This window comes from Nerophis lumbriciformis, linkage group LG19 (genome assembly GCF_033978685.3).
Source record: "Nerophis lumbriciformis linkage group LG19, RoL_Nlum_v2.1, whole genome shotgun sequence".
Taxonomy (NCBI): Eukaryota; Metazoa; Chordata; class Actinopteri; order Syngnathiformes; family Syngnathidae; genus Nerophis; species Nerophis lumbriciformis.
In genome coordinates, this window is record NC_084566.2 from 814,312 (window position 1) to 835,961 (window position 21,650).

Here is a 21,650-nt window from a genome sequence, read left to right on the forward strand (position 1 = left end):
TCATATTTCTTAAATAATATTTTTTAAACTACATTTAGTACAATTAAATAATTAATTATTATCATTATTTATATTTTAACGAAACGTCTCATATAATATAGTGTGTGTATATATATATATATATATATATATATATATATATATATATATATATATATATAAATATATATATATATATATATATATATATATACATATATATACACACGTGTGTGTTTGTGTGTGTGTGTGTGTAATATATATATGTAATATATCTGAGGAATATAATGTAAATAAAAATATTTAATATTAATATATCATAAAATATTAAATACATCAATTATATTTTTAATAAATATGACGTTGTATCTATGTATATTTTTAAATTGTGATGAAAAATAAATACATGAAATGTGAGAGTGAAGGACAATATCTTATATATTCATCTTCATATATATATATATGTATATATATATATATATATATACACACACACACATATATATTTATATACATATATATATCTATATATAAGATTTAAAATTTAAATTGACATATAAATAATGACATGTTTATATTTATATTATTTCAGAAATATAAAAAAATTATCATTAACCAATCTTTCTTTACTGTAAATGTTTACTGTAAATGTTTGTAAATGTTGAACTTTATAAATAAAGGTGTGTATAAAAAAAATAATAAAATTAAAAAGTAGCTTCAGGGCACCCAAAAAATAACAATAAAAAAAAAATATATATATATATATATATATATATATATATATATATTGTATATATACAATATCCTCAGAGTACATCAGCGACCTCTGCTGGTGGTTTAAGGAACAACATGCTTGTTAGTACTGTTGACTTCTCAGCCAACAACCCTGCGCTGTGATTTGACGGCGGAACAGCTTATGCGTGACGTCAGTCAACGCCTCTGACTTGACACCCTTTCTCTTTTTTTGTTTTTATTCTAGTGCTGCACCTGTGCTTGACTGTCAGGACTGAGTGCCAGCGCCTCCCCAGGAGGGGACAACAGCTCTGTGACAAAGGTTCCTGGACGCAGCCCTGCCGGGACCCCCAGATGTCCAAGCAGGTAGGTCCATGTTTCACTCAAAGGTCAAAGTTTAGGCATCATGACGGTCACATAGTGGTACCTGTTCATTATGTTGATGTGAGTCATGGTGAACTTCTTCCACGCGTCTATTTATAGCAGTGTACAGTAGGACGTCCTTCGTTTTGTCTGCAGGAAAGGCATGGAGGAAAGCTACGAGACTTTTGAAGAAGAGCTAGGACCACCGAGAGAAGATCTTCCTCCGCGGAAGCCCGTTCGACAACACCCAAGACCAGCTGGTGACACACAACAACACACATTTGTCTATTGTGTAGGCACACTATTGCACATCTATAAATACCTGGTGTGGCCACAGCTCTGGAGAAATATGACCCTCGTAGTCCTGAGATGGTTGCTGCATGAATCACTTCACCATCAATAATCAGCCCTCATCACACCTGACGTTTGTGGAACACAGCCTGAAAAAGTAGCAGGCTCCTGGCATCAACACTTGCTTGTTTAGACTTGATTCCACCTCGTTCAGGTCCATTTAGATCAGACCTGGGCAAATTAAGGCCCGGGGGCCGCGTGCGTCCCGTTAAGCTTTTCAATCCGGACATTCCCAAATAATTTTTTTAGATCTTTGTGGAGTTTGCATGTTCTCCCCCGTGGGTTCCCTCCGGGTACTCCGGCTTCCTCCCACCTCCAAACACATGCACCTGGGGATAAGTTGATTGGCAACACTTAATTGGCCCTAGGGTGTGGGTGTGAATGTTGTCTATCTGTGTTGGCCCTGCAATGAGTTGGCGACTTGTCCAGGGTGTACCCCGCCTACCGCCCAAATGCAGCTGAGATAGGCTCCAGCACCCCCCGCGACCCCGAAAGGGACAAGCGGTAGAAAATGGATGGATGGATCTTTAAGATGGAAACTGTAGCTGCCTTTATGATGTGCAGTGATGTTTTCTAATGACCGTAAGTCTTGAACTATACAAAGTATTTTAATGGTTGGAATCTGCGCTTTTGCATGATATACTAGTTACTATGATAATCTAATTAGTTACTATGGTAATCTAATTAGTTACTATGGTAATGTAGGTCACAGCAGCTCAGACAAGGCACCAAGCAGTGTGGGTGGGGAGCGTTTCCACAGAGTGTTTCCAGAGCAGCCAGCCTGAAATGCGGGTGTCAGGGACAGACGCGGAAGGAGATTTTAACAACAAAGTTGTAAAGCTTAGTGATGTATCAGATTGTAGGTGGGGTTTCTTTTTTTTTACCCTTCGCGTTTATATTTCGCTGTTTTTGTTGCGTTTCGCTTGATTGTAAAATATGTCGCTCGAGAAGGGGTGTGACATTCATATGTTGTCAATATTCAGTGTTTTATCATTCATAGTTAATATTGTAAATCCCACATTCTTTATTTTCATGTACATTCTGGGTGTCTCATTCCGTTAAAAAAATTAAAATTCCATTCCGTTTTTTTAAGGCGGTCTGTCATAACGTTTTTAGCATTCAGGTTTTGTATTAGTGTTACTAAAAATCAGATATACCGGCCCCCAGACACATTTTTTTCTCTGAATTTGGCCCCGCGAGGCAAAATAAAAGCCCAGGCCTGATTTAGAGCAGTCAATGATAGTGACATTTGAAGCCTTGGAGGGTTGAATTCAATTAAAATGGGGACAAAAAAAGGTTAATTGAGTGTCTCAAACAATGAATGGTTCTCAAACTTTTTTCCACCAAGTACCACCTCAGAAAATCCTTGGCTCAAAGTACCGCCATAAAGTAAGTAAGTAAGTACATTTTATTCATAAAGCGCTTTTAACAGACAAAATCACAAAACGTACAAAACATAGGTGGATTAAAACAACAATTCAATTAAAACAACATCATAAAAAGGATTAAAAAAGTGGATTAAAAACGATAGTTAAAAAGTGCAGTAACTAAATGATAAGTATTCAAATGTTTCTTAAAAGTGTCAACACAGTCAAGATCACAAAGGGACTGGTGCAAGTTGTTCCAGAGTCTGGGAGCTATAGCCTGGAATGCCAGGTCTCCATGGGTTTTAAAATTTGGTTTTGGGAATCTTTAGGAGACCCAGGCCTGAAGACCCCAGGCTGCACCCTGAAGCATAATGACCAGAATTATGATACAGTAGCGTAGTACTCCTAAGTATTCATTAAAAACAATGGCGCAGGTTTTATTTATCAAGTGTATTTAACAGTGTCGGTCACTAAAACATTAAACACAGTTCTAACAGTAACACTTTGTTTAAATATAGGACAATAAAACACTGTACTTTGATGAGGTGATTAGGGTTGTCTCTAAACCAATATTTTAGTACCGGTACCAAAATATATTTTGATACTTTTCTAAATAAAGGGGACTACAAAAAAATGGCAAACATTTGCGTCATTTTAACAAAAAATATTAGGGTACATTAAACATAAATAGTGAACATACTAGACAACTTGTCTTTTAGTAGTAAGTAAACAAACAAAGGCTCCTAATTAGTCTGCTGAAATATGCAGTAACACATTGTGTCATTTATCATTCTATTATTTTGTCAACATTATAAAGGACAAACTGTAAAAATGGATTATCAATCTACTTGTTCATTTACTGTTAATATCTGCTTACTTTCTCCTTTAACATGTTCTATCTACACTTATGTTAAAATGTAATAATCACTTATTCTTCTGTTGTTTGATACTTTACATACGTTTTGGATGATACCACAAATTTTGGTATCGATCCGATACCAAGTAGTTACAGGATCATACATTTGTCATATTTAAAGTTCTCATGTGTCCATGGACGTATTTCCTGAGTTTAAAACATATGATTTTTTTTTAAAGGAAAAAAGATTTTGTGACGATAAAAAATATTGATGTAATCATAGTAGTATCGACTATATACGCTCTTGTACTTGGTATCATTACAGTGAATGTCAGGTGTAGATCCACCCATGGCGTTTGTTTACATTGTGACGCCGGTGAGCTATTGTATCCTCCTACGGTAGTGAAGCATGTTTAGCAATTCCTCATCCTGCAGGGATGATACTTGTAAGAAACGTACTTTATTTGTCCCCATGGAGACGAGGATTAGTGATTTAGAAGTAGCTAAAACACTGCCGACTGCGGATGGACGTTAGCCGCTAACTAGCTAGCCATGTCTTAAAGCACCTGTTCATGAGGGCGTTTCAGTGTTATAACTTCACCTTTATCTTTAGTTTTCAAGGCAAATTGCATCCATTCTCCCTTTTCTGTCTACACACTGTCTGCTTGTAAGTATTCCGTGTGTGCGCGCTGCCGAACATGCTCCTCTGCTCGTAAAACCAGCAATGTCACGTCATATATATATATGTATATATATATATATATATATATATATATATATATATATTATTTGAGAATGAAGGACAATATCGTGTATATATATATATATATATATATATATATATATATATATATATATATATATATATATACGATATTGTCCTTCATTCTCAAATGTCATTTATTTATTTAAAAAATACTAAAATATAGATAAAACTTCATATTTAATAAAAATATAATATATTTAATATTTTATGATGTATTAATTATAAATATTCACATTTACTTTATATTCCTCCGATGTATTACATAATTACATATATTAAGAAGAAATACATAATTTTACTATTTTGTGTACATTACATATTGTGTTGAATCCTTGTTTATGGAGGAACATAATATATATCATTATGTATGTAGTTTACATAAAAAACATTTGGAGTTTATTTCATTCCAAAAATGCTTCCTTTAATTATTCTTCATGATTCTGTCATTCCAGAAATGTACATCAACAGGAAAGTTAGAGAGGTTTGTATAGATAAACAAGCATAACTGATATGTTTCATATAACATTTACTTTTTTCTTCACCGTATGTTATGTTTAATGCAGGAAATGTCTGCAGCTCCTCAGCAATCAAAAGTAGAGCCAACGACCTTACCGAGGGAACCGAGCGCTCCCAAGAAACGTGGGTCAATTTTTTCTGAACTGGCCTTTTTTAAACAAAGCAAAACACGTAACACATTTGTTTCTTTTCTCCCTTCAGTTCCTTTACATAAAAGTGCGTCCATGCAGAATGTGAGCCAGAGTGAAACACCGTGGGAGAACGTCACACTCAACCGCTGTCTGTTTGTGGCCATCACCATTCTGGTGCTCACTTCAGGGATGCAGAGACTTCACGGTGAGCACACGTGTTACACTTACAGTATATCCTCAAGCGATATACTGTAGTATAGAATAGGGGTGTCAAACTTGTTTTCAATGAGGGCCACGTCACAGCTATGGCTGCCAGCAGAGGGCCACTTGTAACAGTGATAATATATGAGTTTGCCTATGCAGAGGATTATTATACAAATCCCAAAACCAGTGAACTTGGCACATTGCGTTATTGGTAAATAAAAAACAGAATACAATGATTTGCAAATCCTTTTCAACCAATATTTAATTGAATAGACTGCAACGACAAGATACTTAACGTTCGAACTGGTAAACCTTGTTATTTTTTACAAATCTTAGCTTATTTAGAATTTGATGCATGTAACATGTTTAAAAAAAACTGGCACAAGTGGCAAAAAAAGACTGAGAAAGTTGAGGAATGCTCATCAAACACTTATTTGGAACATCCCTCAGGTGAACAGGCTAATTGGGAACAGGTGGGTGCCATGATTGGGTATAAAAGCAGCTTCCATGAAATGCTCAGTCATTCACAAACAAGGATGGGGCAAGGGTCACCACTTTGTGAACAAATGCATGAGCAAATTGTCCTACAGCAGGGGTCACCAACCTTTTTGAAACCAAGAGCTACTTCTTGGGTACTGATTAATGTGAAGGGCTACCAGTTTGATACACACTTAAATAAATTGCCAGAAATAGCCAATTTGCTCAGTTTACCTTTAACTCTATGTTATTATTAATAATTAGTGATATTTATCTTTGTGGAAACACTAATCATCTTAATGATCCATCCATCCATCCATTTTCTACCGCTTATTCCCTTTGGGGTCGCGGGGGGCGCTGGAGCCTATCTCAGCTACAATCGGGCGGAAGGCGGGGTACACCCTTTCTCACAATAAATATATATAGAAACAGATAAATATTAATATGCAACACTTTATTTTTATATTTTCTCTAAGTGCACATTTTTCAAATTGAACATTTTCAAATGATCACTTCTAAGACAGTCTTGTGAAATCACAATATCCCATTTTAACTAGCTAGCCACTAACATGTTTTAACAATCATGAATTCCTTTGCACCATGTTTGTACAAATAATAACTCATGTAAAATACAAAAGTCAACTCTCAAATGTTTTAATAAATTATGTCACACTTTGAACTGGATACCAAATCTGTTATCTGTTTCTTTGTCAGTTAGTGAAGACCAAGTCTTTAAAATATTTTCTTGGATTTTCAAATTCTATTTGAGTTTTGTCTCTCTTAGAATTAAAAATGTCGAGCAAAGCGAGACCAGCTTGCTAGTAAATAAATAAAATTTAAAAGCTCACTGGTAAGTGCTGCTATTTGAGCTATTTTTAGAACAGGCGGGCTACTCATCTGGTCCTTACGGGCGACGTGGTGCCCGCGGGCACCGCGTTGGTGACCCCTGTCCTACAGTTTAAGAATAACATTTCTCAACCAGGAATTTAGGGATTTCACCATCTACGATCCGTAATATCATCAAAAGGTTCAGAAAATCTCGAGAAATCACTGCACGTAAGCAGCAAGCCCGTGACCGTCGATCCCTCACTGCATCAAAAAGTGACATCAGTGTGTAAAGGATATCACCACATGGGCTCAGGAACACTTCATAAAACCACTGTCAGTAAATGTGTCGCTCCATCTGTAAGTGCAAAACGAAAGCAATTTATCAACAACACCCAGAAACGCCGCCGGCTTCGCTGGGCCCGAGCTCATCTAAGATGGACTGGTGCAAAGTGGAAAAGTGTTCTGTGGTCCACATTTCAAATTGTTTTTGGAAACTGTGGACGTTGTATCCTCCGCAACAGAGAGGAAAAGAACCATCCGCATTGTTAAAGGCGCAAAGTTGAAAAGCCAGCATCTGTGATGGTATGGGGGTGTATTAGTGCCCAAGGCATGGGTAACTTACACATCTGTGAAGGCACCATTAATGCTGAAAGGTTTTGGATCAACATATGTTGCCATTCAAGCAATGTTATCATGGACAGCCATGCTTATATTCTGTTTACGTGTCAACTTCTCTGGTTTTGGGTTTTGTACATGGGATTTTTTTTTAATGACTTTGCAACATTTTCAAAAAAACGTTCCACATTGTAATTATGGGGTATGTATTGTCTGTAGAATTAAAAAAAAATGTTTTAGTGCATTTTGGAATAACAAAATGTACATTACAAAATGCAGAAAAGGTGAAGCGCTGTGAATACTTTCCGGATGCACTGTACATTAAAAATAGGTGTCTGCATGGTCTTGTAACAGAGGCTCTGCGTGGTCGGGAGGGCACAGAAGAGGAGGAAGAGGTGGAATTGACTGAGAGACATCAATCCTCATTACCACACAGAGGAAAACCACCACAGGTATAGTAAAAAAAGGATTCGTTGTTCTGTATCTCCTCATTAAAAAAAAACTACTTATTGTTTGTAGCTTGAGACAACTCTCTGGGAAGTTTTGTTTTGGTGGCTGCCAGACCTTGACAATGATGTTGGGAAACGACAGGAGAGGAAGGGAGGTCTCCGAAACAAACCAGTACCAGACAAAAAACTCATGAAGCATCGAGAGGGGACATTAAAGAGCAGAAGAGCCAACAAAAGCAAACATCAACAGGCTAAAGACAAGAGCAAAATGGAAGAATTGAAGACACCGGAGGAGGAAAAAGAGGAGGTACCTGACACTAAGACACGGCAAAAGAAAAAAACGAATCAAAAAGGATGATTCGTCTTTCTTGGTGTCGACGAATTGTTGCGGTTTTGTCCACAACTTCTAGCATTAGACTTGGCTATGAATATAGCTAAATGAATGGAATTAAAAGCTCCAAAATGTGTCCTTCTGTTTTTGTGCTGAACTAAGCTACCACAACCATTAACAATTAATTTACACATACAGTAACTATACTTAAAGTTTAAGCCCGTAGACACAGATTTTAAAACACAGTTTCTATTCATTCTTTCTACAATACCCAAAACCAGTGATGTTGGCACTTTGTGTAAATGGTAAATAAAAACAGAATACAATCATTTGCAAATCCTTTTCAACCTATATCCAATTGAATAGACTACAAAGACAAGATAACGTTTGAACTGAGAAACTTTGTTATTTTTTGCAAATATTAGCTCATTTGGAATTTGATGCCTGCAACATATTTAAAAAAAGCTGGCACAAGTGGCAAAAAAGACTGAGAAAGTTAAGAAATACTCATCAAACACTTATTTGGAACATCCCACAGGTGAACAGGCGAATTGGGAACAGGTGGGTGTAATGATTGGGTATAAAAGCAGCTTCCATGAAATGCTCAGTCATTCACAAACAAGGATGGGGCGAGGGTCACCACTTTGTGAACAAATGAGTGAGCAAACTGTGTAACAGTTTAAGAATAATATTTCTCAACGAGCTATTGCACCAGCTACAGCATGGGTGTCAAACTCTGGCCCGCGGACCAAATTTGGCCCGCCGTGAAATTTCTCTTGGCCCTTGAGGCGATATCAAATTAACACTAGAGTTGGCCCGCCGATTATATTCAGCGGCGGTGCCGCGGTAACACCGCATTCACCACTAATTCTCATACTTGCCAACCCTCTCGGGAGAGTACCAGATGTCAGTGCCTGTCCCGAAAATAGTCACATCCGCTTTTCATCCAGTCCAACATGTGCTGGCCCAGGTCACATAATATGAGCGGCTTCTGCACGCACACATAAGGGAATGCCATGCATACTTGATCAACAGCGATACAGGTTACACTGAGGGTTGCCGTATAAACAACTTTAAGTTTTGTTAGAAATATACGCCACACTGTGAACCCACACCAAACAAGAATGACAAACACATTTCGGGAGAACATCCGCACCGTAACACAACATAAACACAACAGAACAAATACCCAGAACCCTTTGCAGCACTAACTCTTCTGGGAGCTACAAGGTGGGGTGAGGGCGGGGGGGGTTTGGTGGTAGCGGGGGTGTATATTGTAGCGTCCCGGAAGAGTTAGTGCTGCAAAGGGTTCTGGGTATTTGTTCTGTTGTGTTTATGTTGTGTTACGATGCGGATGTTCCCCCGAAATGTGTTTGTCATTCTTGTTTGGTGTGGATTCACAGTGTGGCGTATATTTCTAACAGTGTTTATACGGGCACCCTCAGTGTAACCTGTATCGCTGTTGATCAAGTATGCGTTGCATTCCCGTGTGTGCTCATGTAGAAGCCGCACACATCTTGTGACTGGACCGGCACGTTGTTAGAATGGATGAAAGGCGGACGTGACGACAGCTCATAGCGGACGTTAAAAGCAGTGCCTTTAAAGCACGCCCCAAAGACTGTGGTCCGGGTGGACTACGAGATATAATGACTGATGAACACCTTCGTTTGGTAACGAAGGTTGCCTCAGCTCAAAGCCTGAGCCCCGACATTAATGAACTAGCATCCAAGAAAAGATGGCAGGTATCTGGCTTGGGCACATCAGATTAGATTGTGTTGCAAACTGAGCAGTTTAAAGTCCTGAATGGTTGGTTTATTCATTGTTATTTTATTTTCAAATGTATTAGCCTGTGAAAAAAGTTAATGTTGATATTTAACTCAGAAGGCTGCAAATAGAAAAGAGGCATTCAATTTTTATTTAAATTGTATTTGATATGCCATTGATATTTTTGAATTATTATTATTATTTGAAACTCGATTTTGCATGTCACTATAAAGTTATATAAGCCTTCCTTGTTCAATATTCAATGCAAAACTTGTTTGGGTCCCTATTAAAAGATTAATTTGTTCAACCTTGGCCCACAGCTTTGTTCAGTTTTAAATTTTGACCCACTCTGTATTCGAGTTTGACACCCCTGATCTACAGTCTGTAATATCATCAAAAGGTTCAGAGAATCTGGTTAAAAAACTGCACGTAAGCAATGATATTACAGACCGTCGATTTTTCAGGCGGTACTGCATCAAAAAGCGACAGTGTGTAAAGGATATCACCCCATGGGCTCAGGAACACTTCAGAAAACCACTGTCAGTAACTACAGTTTGTCGATACATCTGTAAGTGCAAGTTAAAACTCTACTATGCAAAGCGAAAGCCATTTAGCAACAACACCCAGAAACCAATTAATTGAATATAAGTTGAAAAGGCTTTACAAATCATTGTATATTCTGTTTTTATTTACGAATTACACAACGTGCCAACTTTACTGGTTTGGGGTTTAGTAATATGAATAGGGGCAATACATCAGTTTAGCTATAGTTATGTGACAAGTGATCTCTCAACCATGTATCAGTTTTTACCAGAAAGAATGCATGAACATTGCAGGGTTCACACAATCACTACCGAACATGGTCATTTGTGGAAAACAAACAGACTAAAACATTTGTCGACAGTATTTAATTACAAAATATTTGTAAAACAAACGTGCAGCTCCGTAATGAGAATCTTTTTACAAATGTGGTCATATTTAGCCAGGTAAAACAACAAAAACTGTTGGTGTGGACAGATAAAATAGCAAAAACACTAACCAGTCAGTTTAATTGTTAGCCATTAAGCCCTCAGGGGGTGGCGGCCTCATGGGCATTGGTGGCATAGGCATCTGAGGGGGCATTTGCGGGGTACCTGGAGCACCAGGGGGCAGAGGCGGCACCATACCACCTGGCGGCGGCGGCATGGAGTCATTCTGTGGGCGAGGTCCGCTCATGAGAGGCATAGGACGCTTCATTCCCACTGGAGGTGGTTGACCAGTGGGTGGTAGCAAAGCTTTCTCCATTTTGAAGTGGAATTGAAGGAAAAACTGTGAGGCAAAGAACACAATTTAGTCCACAGCAATGACTCAAACATTGTTGTTAGGTCTTGCGCCTGGTACCTGTTTAGTTTCTCGGTTCCAGTGTGTCCAGAAGCGGCTCTCTGCTTTGTCTATTTCTCGACTGGGGACCTAGGAAAAGGCAAAATGTTAACATGATGCTACGTGAAGAATCAGCGTTCAATAGTCACCTTAAAGGCGATAGTCTCGTAGGGTTCTGCAGCCAGCAGCAGGTACTGCCAGCGGCGGTCAGGGGGCTCGATGCGCTGTTCGTATGCAGACATGAAACGGTGCCTTGGCCCAATACCTTCTGCAACTTCTGGGTAGTCAATCTAAACGGCGGAAGAACAAGTTAAAATCTAGAAAAACAACACATTATTGTTAAGCAGCGATTCCAACCAACCTGGAAAAGTAAAGATTGCTGCCCGCTCTCTGGATCTCGCTGCTTGGTTACTGAGATGACAAAGATGTATATAATAGTAAGATTTATAATCCTCTGATTACCATCCTGGATTAGTTTGGACTCTGTGCCCAGTATTCACAGGTAATCGACTTGTATGAGGTGAGTTAGGCATTAATATTTCATCATTTGACATAAAGTTCAACACATTTTGGGGAATAAATTAGTATTTGTATACATTTTAAATTTCCTGAACACCACTAGATGGAGCTTGTGTGCCATCAGTGGTACTCATAACACAGTTTTGAGAATCCATACAAGTACCGTATTTTGCGGACTATAAAGCGCACTTTAAAATCCTTTCATTTTCTCAAAAATTGACAGTGCGCCTTATAACCCGGTGCGCCTAATGTGCGGAATAATTTTGGTTGTGCTTACTGACCTCAAAGCTATTTTATTTGGTACATGGTGTAATGATAAGAGTGACCAGCAGATGGCAGTCATACTCAAGAGATACGTGTAAACTGCATGATGACGCCAGTAAACACCAAAACTTTAAATGTTCCATTGAGAATATAGTACATGACACACAAGGCTCAAAAATCTGTCAAAATGTTTGTAGTATGACTTACGTAAGCTATGAATATAATATAATGTAGTGTAAAGTTCTTACTTGTATCTGTCAGACTAGCTATCAAAGCGCTAAAAACTGTAGTGGGTTTACATAATTCACCCATGGAACTTTAGGTATTTGAGGGTTCCGGTCGGACAGTTTTTCATGGGACACATTTCCGGCGTAGTTATTGCACTGGTGAGTCACGGGTGAGGAGATGCTGCTCCGTTATTGATTTAATTAAAGTCCGAATGTCATTTAAACAGTTAGCTCCATCTTTTGACACTTCTTCCACTCCCGTCCTTGCACGCTACACCGCTACAACAAAGATGATGGGGAGAAGACGCTGTCGAAGGTGAGCCACGTAGTTAAGACCACCCACAAAACGCAGCATCCTGAAGAGACGCTCAGAAAGCTACTTGAAGATGATCTGTAAAACATCATCTACGCAACACTTTCAACAAAGAACCAGCATTACATGTTATGTAGACCACAAGATAGTGTTTTACATTTAGAGAAAAAATCATAATATGACCTTTTTATTGCGCCTTTTGTATGAACATAGACCTGAATAGACCCGCTCATCTGCAGTGCACATTTTATTCCGGTGCGCCCTATGGTCGGAAAAATACGGTATTTGTAAACTTCTTACATTTCCTGATCACCAAGAGATAACAGTTTTGAGAGTCCATACAAGTAACCACACTGATACATGATCACATTGTCACACTTACCTTTGTATCCCGGTCGACCAATTTTGACAAACTTCCTGACCTCGACCTTCACTTTTGCTGGAGCTGGCTGAGCAGGAGCTTCCTTGGCCTCTTTGGCAGCTCGCCGGGCTCTGAAAACAAAAAAATGTTGTGCGACAACAAATCAAAAGGCTGATGCTGAAGTGGATAATGAGGCATATATATGGCACTTACAGATTGGTTTGATGTTTCTTTCCTTGTGTATGAGCTAAGTAGCTTCCCTGTAATGAGGCACACAAACATGTATTATTGTACAAGACCATGACGCATGCGAACACATAATGTAATAATTGTAACCTCGTTGTTATGAAGCGTCAGGCAAAGTTTACACTCGTACGAGCCTAAATGATTCTTCATGAAATAAGGGTCTTTATTGATGTCGATGGTCTCCAGAGCCAGCTGCCGTAGCCGTTCTCGTCTGTCACGATTGCTTTCCGAAGACGAAGCTACCCCGCCGCTTCCCGTCTTCCCTCCAGCTCTGTGTTGGAAATCCATGTTTGCACAGTGACGGACCCAAACACACTTGAGGGGAACAGCTCAATCCACACTGGACGATTTCTTCTTGATATCCTCCTTGGTTTGATTATCTAATTGGGGAGAGAGGAACTTTTAGAAATGTATGGATGCCACTCATATGCATTATACATGTCATACAATTGACATTAATACGTTGTTTTTGGACCAATGTTAAACAATGTAGACCGATACACATTTAAAACGTTGCAGGAACCTGAGGGAAAATGATGTTGTGTATCTGGTTTTATATCAGCCAACTACTAAATAAAGTGTGACAAAGCTAATGCTAAGCTAGTAGTGTAGCTACTAGCTAGCTAGTAAGAACAGCTTGTAACGAGTATTCAAAACGCGGGATTACTACAAAACAGCAGTCATGTGCATAAACATAGTCTTAAAATAAAACATTCCGAGTAAACATGTTAATAATGTATTACGTAAACAGTGTATGGTTTTAGTTAGCCCTAACACTTACCAACAATACGCCGATAGGATCACGCCAGCGATGAAGGTAGTCAGTGTATGCGCATGCGCTGCTTTTTCAGTCTTCTTTGTGTTCCATCTACAGGTTCTTCATTGTGTTACAGCGCCAATCTATGGACGGGAGGCTGCTAAAGCCAAATTATAACTTTAAAAAATATATATTTATATCAGTATTTAAAGTAAGATTTTTAAATGTCCAATTTGTGCATAAACATTTAGTAAACAGGAAACAGTGTATGGTTTTATTTCGCCCTAACACTTACCAACAATACGTCGACAGGGCCACGCCAGCGATGAGCGTAGTCAGTGTGTGCGCATGCGCTGCTTTTTCAGTCATCTTTGTGTTCCATCTACAGGTTTTTCATTGTGTTAAAGCGTCACCCTATGGACGGGAGGCTGCTAAAGCCAAACTGTGACTTTTAAAAAAAAAGTTTATAATTATATTAGTTTTTAAATTTTCAATTTGTGCATAAAAATGTAGTGTGTGCATAATATACATTTAAAATATATATGCGTTCGCCTAAATTGACCCTTTACGGGTCCCGTACAACGACCCAAGAGGAGTGGCACTTCTGCTGACACAACGGTGGGTAGTGAAGTGTGAAGCTGTAGGGACACTTTTACATTTGTTGACTTTATTAATATGACTAACATCACTCCGTCACACCCAGCAAACATCGGATAGCGCCGAAGAGACGTGTCTAGCAACAATACTCGGAGATCGTGGGGGCGTTGATCGGATGACATTGTTGTGCTCCCAGCTCGGGGAAATGGCCGCGCTGTAGCTAGCGTGTGTTCGTTAACATCGGTCAGTGATGCGCTTCAACGAGAAGGAGATGGTGCATATAAGCCGCCAGCCCTCAGAAATGGTCGCTGAGCTGGGGATGCGAGGACCCAAGAAAGGAGACGGTAACCCCGTTCAGATAACATCATCTAGTCGCTCCCATGCAGCTAATGCTAACATTAGCCACAACACTGCTTCCTTCCCGTGTGTGTGACTCGCTTATCTTTCGTTTTTGTGTTGCAGTTGTGAAGAGGAGGATGGTGAAACTTGTTGTGAACTTCCTCTTCTATTTTAGGCCTGATGAGGAAGAAGTAAGTTGAAGTCATTGTTTACATTTCCAAATGCTCCATAATACAAAAGCACTGAAGTTGGCACGTTGTGTAAATGGTAAATAAAAACAGAATGCAATTATTTGCTAATCCTTTTTAACCTATATTCAATTGAATAGACTGCAGAGACAAGATACTTAATTTTGGAACTGAGAAACTGTATTTTTTGCAGTTATTTGCTCATTTGGAATTTGATGCCTGCAACATGTTTAAAAAAAAAACTGGCACAAGTGGCAAAAAAGACTGAGAAGTTGAGGAATGCACATTAAGCATTTATTTGGAATATCCCACAGGTGAACAGGCTAATTGGGAACAGGTGGGTGCTATGATTAGGTATAAAAGCAGCTTCCATGAAATGCTCAGTCACCACTTTGTGAACAAATGCCTGAGCAAATTGTCAAACAGTTTAAGAACAACATTTCTCAACCAGCTATTGCAAGGAATTTAGGGATTTCACTATCTACGGTCCGTAATATCATCAAAAGGTTCAGAGAAATCCCTGCATGTAACATTCAATGCCTGTGACCTTCGATCCCTCAAAAAGCGACATCAGTGTGTAAAGGATATCACCACATGGGCTCAGGAATACTTCAGAAAACCACTGTCAGTAACTACAGTTACAGTATCCACCCTGATATCGGTAGGTTGTGAGTTCAAACCCTGGCCAAGTCACACCAAAGACTATAAAAAGGGGACCCATTACCTCCCTGCTTGGCACTCAGCATCAAGGGTTGGAATTGGGGGTTGAATCAGCACTGTCATCAACTGACCAAAAATTGTTTTTATCATCTCAGAAATATTTCTAAAGTGAGAAATTTGTTGTCAAAATTGGATCTCTAAATTATCATTCACACGTTCATTTCGTCTCGCATTGACTTGCAATTCTCTCTTCACCCTTTTCAACAAGTCAACGCTAAAGAGACTTCAGACTGTACAAAATGCGGCTGCTGCCAGACTTGTGACCGGTGCACCCAGAACAGCCCAAATCACCCCCGTTTTATCCAGTCTTCATTGGCTTCTAGTTAAATTCCGCATTGAGTTAAAAATGTTAGTCCTGACATTCCGTGCGTTGCATGGTGGGGCCCCTCAGTACATCACTGACTTGCTATGCCCCTACTCTTCAGGGCGCAGCCTGCGGTCTTCAGGCCAGGGTCTTCTAAAGATCTCGAAAACTCGTTTTAAAACCCGTGGAGACCTGGCATTCCAGGCTATAGCTCCCAGACTCTGGAACAATTTGCACCAGTCCCTTCGTGATCTTGACTGTGTTGAAATTTTTAAGAAACATTTGAAAACTTATTTTTTTAGTAAAGCTTTTAGTTAATGCACCTATTAACTATAATTTTTAATCCACTTTGTATCCTTTTTTATGATGTTGCCCCTGTTGTTTTAAATTGAATCTTCACCTATGTTTTGTACAGCGCTTTGTGATTTTATCTGTGAAAAGCGCTTTATTAAATCAAATTTACTTACTTACTTGCTAAAATGATTTCCAAGCGTGACCACCGCTGCTGCTCACTGCTCCCTTCACCTTCTATTGGGTGGAACAAGGGGATGGGTCAAATGCAGAGAGTAATTTCACCACACCTAGTGTGTGTGACTATCAGTGGTACTATACTTTACAGTTGGTCGCTACATCTGTAAGTACAAGTTAAAACTCTACTATACAAAGCCAAAACCATTTATCAACAACACCCAAAAACGCAGCTGGCTTCGCTGGGCCCGAGCTCATCCAAGATAGACTGATGCAAAGTGGAAAAGTGTTATGTGGTCTGACGAGTCCACATTTCAAATTTTTTTTGGAAACTGTGGACTTTGTGTCCTCCGGACCAAAGAGGAAAATAACCATCAGGACTTTTATAGGCGCAAAGTTCAAAAGCCAGCATCTGTGATTGTATGGGGGTGTATTAGTGCCCAAGGCATGGGTAACTTACACATCTGTGAAGGCACCAATAATGCTGAAAGGTACATACAGGTTTTGGAGCAACATATGTTGCCATCCAAGCAACGTCTTTTTCATGGACGCCCCTGCTTATTTTAGCAAGACAATACCAAGCCACATTCTGCACGTGTTACAACAGCATTGCTTAGTAGTAAAAGAGTGCGGGTACTAGACTGGCCTGCCTGTAGTCCAGACCTGTCTCCCATTGAAAATGTGTAGCGCATTATGAAGCCTAAAATACCACAACGGAGACCCCGGAGTGTTGAACAACTTAAGCTGTACATCAAGCAAGAATGGGAAAGAATTCCACCTGAAAAGCTTAAGAAATTGGTCTCCTCAGTTCCCAAACGTTTACTGAGTGTTGTTAAAAGGAAAGGCCATGTAACACAGTGGTAAAAATTCCCCTGTGACAACTTTTTTGCAATGTACTGCTGCCATTAAATTCTAAATAAATGATTATTTGCGCAAATAAATTAAGTTTCTCAGTTCGAACATTAAATGTATTGTCTTTGCAGTCTATTCAATTGAATATAAGTTGAAAAGGATTAGCAAATTATTGTATGATCTTTTTATTTACGATTTTCACAGTGTGCTAACTTCACTGGTTTTGGGTTTTGTAGATAAGCATTACATTGTTTTTTGTTTTGTTAGCCTGTTGGAGCTTTGCTGCTGGAGCAGTGCAGGGTGGAGAAGGAGGACAGTCTGACATTTTCCATTGGTGAGATGCAGTGATGTCTAGATATGTTTATTTCCCAATCATCATAACTGATGCACTGTCTTTATTATGTCTTTGTAGCATTTTTAGAAGAGGCAGAAAGGAAATATCTTTTTGAGTGTAATTCAGAGGAGCAGTGCAGCAAGTGGATGGACTCCATTATCAAGGCCAGGTAATATGATGAGACTTTAACATCAGCATTCCAGGATCTACATCTTCAAGGTCCCATATTATGCTATTTGTCACCAATTTGAAATGCGTCTCAGAGGTTCCACAACGGTGTATTAACCTAAAACACAGGTGTCAAACTCGAGGCTCGGGGGCAACATTATTTTATGTGGCCTGCGAAAGCCTGGAAATAATATAATTAATAATATGCTTAATCTTTTCTTACTAAATATATTTGTTCTTTCCCTTTTGACATTAAAAATCATTTACTGCATGCAATTGCATAGCTTTTAAAATTCAATATTATCAAAATATTATATTATCATATATTCCAAAAATATTTTTTGTTAAAATAAAGATAAATATTGTACTTAAATGTCTGCTTGACTTATGATTCCAAAACAAATTATCAATCAAATTGTAGACTGTAAAATTGACAATAGATTCTACGGTTAAATTCCGCCAACTGAGTTTTTTACCGTATAATCAACTTTGGTACTGTGATTTTCCATACACCGTAAGACACTAAAACATTATAAAAAATTTAAAAAAAAAAAGCATTAAGAAAAGATTTTTTGGTTAAAAAAAAAAACTGTCTTGAAGAGGTTCAAGATTGTTGGAAAACCATTCCAGGTGACTACCTCTTGAAGCTCATCGAGAGAATGCTAAGAGTGTGCAAAGCAGTAATCAGTACAAAGGGTGGCTATTTTGAAGAAGCTAGAATATAAAACATGTTTTCAGTTATTTCACCTTTTTTTGTTAAGTACATAACTCCACATGTGTTCATTCAGTTTTGATGTCTTCAGTGACAATCTACAATGTAAATAGTCATGAAAATAAACACATTGAATGAGAAGGTGTGTCCAAACCTTTAGCCTGTGCTGTACATATGTTAACATGTTCTCAAAATAGTGTTGACAATCAGCAAAATTTGTTGTCGGCCCCGGCCTATGAAGTAGTCATATTTATAGCACATTCCTAAAAATATCTCAAGCTGAATCTACTGTAAAAGCCAATGGCTAAATTAGAGCCACTAAATTGCTTGTATTCTGACATGTGACTTCCTCATGGAAGTGAAAACCAGCTCAGGTGGCGGTTGTCCAGCAAGCAGCACGCAAACTATCTGAGTAGAAAAAAGGTTTAAAACTGTCTGCAAAAAGCAGATACAAGCAAAAAAATTCAAACTATGTAGTGGAATAGATCCCTATACTTTACCAAAAAAGATTTGTCGAGTGATATCAAGGATTATACGTCGGTCACATTCCCAGAAATATGGAATTATTGTGCTCCAGATGCCGTTCTACACAATGGAAACTTGGAAAATAATGGAGGTCTGCAACTTCTTTGTGTGTGGCTGGGTCAAGGACATTGGTATCAAGACTCTACCGGATACATATGTATCGATTTTGCTCGTGTCAGTTTGCATTTCATGATTCAACTTCCCGTAACTGTTCCCCTTTAACTCTTTTAGGTTTTGCTCACATTTGCTTTATTTTATTTTAAACACTCTGAGTTGGTGCTTTTGGAAACACTCGTAGCAAACGTGTTTAAGAAATACAAATAATATCAAGAGAATACTTAAATAGGAAATAATAACCGTTAAAATTATATCAAAGAAACTTAACGAAGTGATCACTGCAAACTCATGTATTCTTCGACTCTGCTCCCTGCGACTGGAGTGTGAGCTGCATGCTTTTCTCGTTGTTTTTTGTGTAAAATCTTGCACTCTTGAGCCCTTCTTGATTACCTCTTAAACGTTTATCCTTTTCGCGATTTGAATGATTTGTACAGTCGAAAACATCACAATGACAAGGCATTTTTTCTTTGAGAAAGGTGAAATGGCACCGAATACCCTTTGAGAACAGGGCTAGCTTGACCACCACGCATATGTAATGGGTGGGACGTGAGCCTGACGTCAGTAGTCAATAGTTGTAAGCTTCATTATCGGATTAAGTGACTAATCGATAAGATATTCGATGATTAAAATCCAAATAGTCCTTATTTACAGGCCTAATACCCGCTGTAACGACCCACAATTCTGTTATAACCAGGACCGCCTTAACCTAAGGGGGGTTACATGTACACAGGTGTACAGTACAGGCCAAAAGTTTGGACACACCTTCTCATTTCAATGGGTTTTCTTTATTTTCATGACTATTTACATTGTAGATTGTCACTGAAGGCATCAAAACTATGACACCTGTGAAGTGAAAACCATTTCCGGTGACTACCTCTTGAAGCTCATCGAGAGAATGCCAAGAGTGTGTAAAGCAGTAATCAGAGCAAATGTTGGCTATTTTGAAGAAACTAGAATATAAAACATGTTTTCAGCTATTTCACCTTTTTTGTTAAGTACATAACTCCACATGTGTTCATTCATAGTTTTGATGCCTTCAGTGACAATCTACAATAGTCATGAAAATAAAGAAAACACATTGAATGAGGTGTGTCCAAACTGTTGGCCTGTACTGTACATGTATGCTTATTATGACTTTGTGCTAAAATTAATGATACAATTATCATATTTTTGCGTATATTCTTATATCTCTTATTTTCTGTAGCTATGAGTTCATGAGGAGGAACCTCATATTCTACAGAACTGAGATCCACAGGCTGACTGGCAAGGTAAGTTTATTTTTAGCCATTGAATTTTAAACTTGACATACAGTACACAAGGCCACAAATGTTACTGTGTATAAATTGGTATTTTTTTTACTGTACTTTGTCCATAGGATCCACTGGAGCAGTACGGTATTTCAGACGAAGCTCGCTTTCAAGTCACAAATGGTCTGCAACATACACCGAGAGACGCCTCTTCGATGTAGCCCAGCACTCTGTCTGGAATCTTCTTTGTTTTATTGACAGTTCATATTGCCACTCCAGACAATGCCTGCATTCCAAATGGACAACCAGAGGCATTACTATAAGAGCTCCATTGTTTGTACACACTTTTGTTTGAACATGTCAAACTGCTTTAGCAACGTGTGACTCTGACACCTCTGACTTGGACTATTGAATACTTGTCTTTTGGTGTAGGGTGTCATTGCCCGTTTGTCACGTCACGCCTGTTTCAATATTTGCAGTTTAATATACTGTAGTTTTTAAATATTCAGATTCTCAGTGGACAATTTATTATCAGGTGACCATACGGTGACACTTAGAAAAATTACAAACAATGTAATTATTTCAAGATGCCTAATTCAATTTAAGCTTAGTGATGGAATTTTGAAAACTGCTGAGTTGAGCCATGTGTTTTATTGTTTTATTTTCCCTATCTTAACGACTTGGCTTGTCAAAATAACTACTTTTGCACACTTTGTTTTGGGAGATTATTTTATAGCAAACATTTACTTGAAACCTTTATATTTGTATAGCACTTTTATCCATATGTCTTTGGTTAAGTTGTTGGACCATGCTAAGATGCAAGACTCTTGACTCCCTATTGTTTTTGTATCTGTAACCACATTATATGTGAAGACATGTATGTACATATGCTGCAATCTGGTTAAATGTGTTGATTTCCATGCACAATCATAATCATGTTTCTACTGCGGTTCAATATTTTTTTCACTGAGTGTATGTTTTATGCTGAGATTGTTTTATTGCCTTAAAACTAATACAGATTTTATTTTTATTTTTTTAAAGAAAATTTCAGAATGAAGTAATTGTGTACTACATTTAGTGAGAAATGTTGGTATTTCAAAGTAATATAGTAACAAAGTTACATTGAATATGTTACCATTTTGATATATAGATTTTCTTTCCAATAAGAGCCACAATGGCGCCGGTATTAGCCATAATTGTTAATTTAGTTTTACAGGAACATAAAATCTCAACAATTTACGAGTCGTTTCATTATTGAAAATTCTTTTTTTTTTTTTCGGAAGAAAGTAAACAGTCTCCGTTTC

At 38.3% G+C, this 21,650-nt stretch overlaps 3 protein-coding genes across 6 annotated transcripts; 2 read left to right on the top strand and 1 right to left on the bottom strand.

Annotated features, from left to right (window-relative positions):
* The first annotated feature begins 912 nt into the window (after positions 1-912).
* Positions 913-8,227, top strand: LOC133619059 (uncharacterized). Of its 2 annotated transcripts, XM_061979925.2 has the most exons (7): positions 913-1,077; positions 1,231-1,334; positions 4,867-4,895; positions 4,978-5,053; positions 5,132-5,266; positions 7,540-7,637; positions 7,705-8,224. In XM_061979925.2, exons 2-7 carry the CDS (start codon positions 1,238-1,240, stop codon positions 7,990-7,992), a joined length of 723 nt encoding a protein of 240 aa, XP_061835909.1. In that variant the 5' UTR covers positions 913-1,077; positions 1,231-1,237; the 3' UTR covers positions 7,993-8,224. The 2 variants fall into 2 exon arrangements, with proteins under 2 accessions (XP_061835909.1, XP_061835910.1); XM_061979926.2 differs by lacking the exons at positions 913-1,077; positions 1,231-1,334 and adding an exon at positions 1,827-2,007 and having other exon boundaries at positions 7,705-8,227.
* Positions 8,228-10,622: 2,395 nt separating this feature from the next.
* sf3a2 (splicing factor 3a, subunit 2) lies at positions 10,623-14,088 on the bottom strand. 2 transcript variants are annotated; one of them, XM_061979923.1, is made up of 9 exons: positions 14,071-14,088; positions 13,800-13,932; positions 13,109-13,398; positions 12,986-13,032; positions 12,794-12,903; positions 11,450-11,499; positions 11,238-11,378; positions 11,110-11,178; positions 10,623-11,037 (listed from the first exon to the last, which is right to left on the bottom strand). In XM_061979923.1, the coding sequence occupies exons 3-9, from the start codon at positions 13,304-13,306 to the stop codon at positions 10,777-10,779; spliced, it is 876 nt and encodes a 291-aa protein (XP_061835907.1). In that variant the 5' UTR covers positions 13,307-13,398; positions 13,800-13,932; positions 14,071-14,088; the 3' UTR covers positions 10,623-10,776. The 2 variants fall into 2 exon arrangements, with proteins under 2 accessions (XP_061835907.1, XP_061835908.1); XM_061979924.1 differs by lacking the exon at positions 14,071-14,088 and having other exon boundaries at positions 13,800-13,949.
* A 137-nt stretch (positions 14,089-14,225) lies between these two features.
* plekhj1 (pleckstrin homology domain containing, family J member 1) lies at positions 14,226-21,585 on the top strand. 2 transcript variants are annotated; one of them, XM_061979798.2, is made up of 7 exons: positions 14,226-14,393; positions 14,479-14,716; positions 14,835-14,902; positions 17,511-17,577; positions 17,656-17,746; positions 20,304-20,367; positions 20,475-21,585. In XM_061979798.2, the coding sequence occupies exons 2-7, from the start codon at positions 14,623-14,625 to the stop codon at positions 20,565-20,567; spliced, it is 477 nt and encodes a 158-aa protein (XP_061835782.1). In that variant the 5' UTR covers positions 14,226-14,393; positions 14,479-14,622; the 3' UTR covers positions 20,568-21,585. The 2 variants fall into 2 exon arrangements, with proteins under 2 accessions (XP_061835782.1, XP_061835781.1); XM_061979797.2 differs by having other exon boundaries at positions 14,247-14,716.
* The last annotated feature ends 65 nt before the right edge of the window (positions 21,586-21,650 follow it).

Excerpts from the sequence above, each read along its gene's own strand:
- sf3a2 (XM_061979923.1), bottom strand. The coding sequence starts at position 13,306 with ATGGATTTCCAACACAGAGCTGGAGGGAAGACGGGAAGCGGCGGGGTA. Across the intron at positions 12,904-12,985 it reads AAGAAACATCAAACCAATCT|AGCCCGGCGAGCTGCCAAAG; the intron begins GTAAGTGCCATA and ends TTTTGTTTTCAG. Across the intron at positions 11,379-11,449 it reads AGCAATCTTTACTTTTCCAG|ATTGACTACCCAGAAGTTGC; the intron begins GTTGGTTGGAAT and ends TCCGCCGTTTAG.
- plekhj1 (XM_061979798.2), top strand. The coding sequence starts at position 14,623 with ATGCGCTTCAACGAGAAGGAGATGGTGCATATAAGCCGCCAGCCCTCA. Across the intron at positions 17,747-20,303 it reads GACTCCATTATCAAGGCCAG|CTATGAGTTCATGAGGAGGA; the intron begins GTAATATGATGA and ends TATTTTCTGTAG. Across the intron at positions 20,368-20,474 it reads TCCACAGGCTGACTGGCAAG|GATCCACTGGAGCAGTACGG; the intron begins GTAAGTTTATTT and ends CTTTGTCCATAG.
- LOC133619059 (XM_061979925.2), top strand. The coding sequence starts at position 1,238 with ATGGAGGAAAGCTACGAGACTTTTGAAGAAGAGCTAGGACCACCGAGA. Across the intron at positions 4,896-4,977 it reads TCAACAGGAAAGTTAGAGAG|GAAATGTCTGCAGCTCCTCA; the intron begins GTTTGTATAGAT and ends TGTTTAATGCAG. Across the intron at positions 5,054-5,131 it reads ACCGAGCGCTCCCAAGAAAC|TTCCTTTACATAAAAGTGCG; the intron begins GTGGGTCAATTT and ends TTCTCCCTTCAG.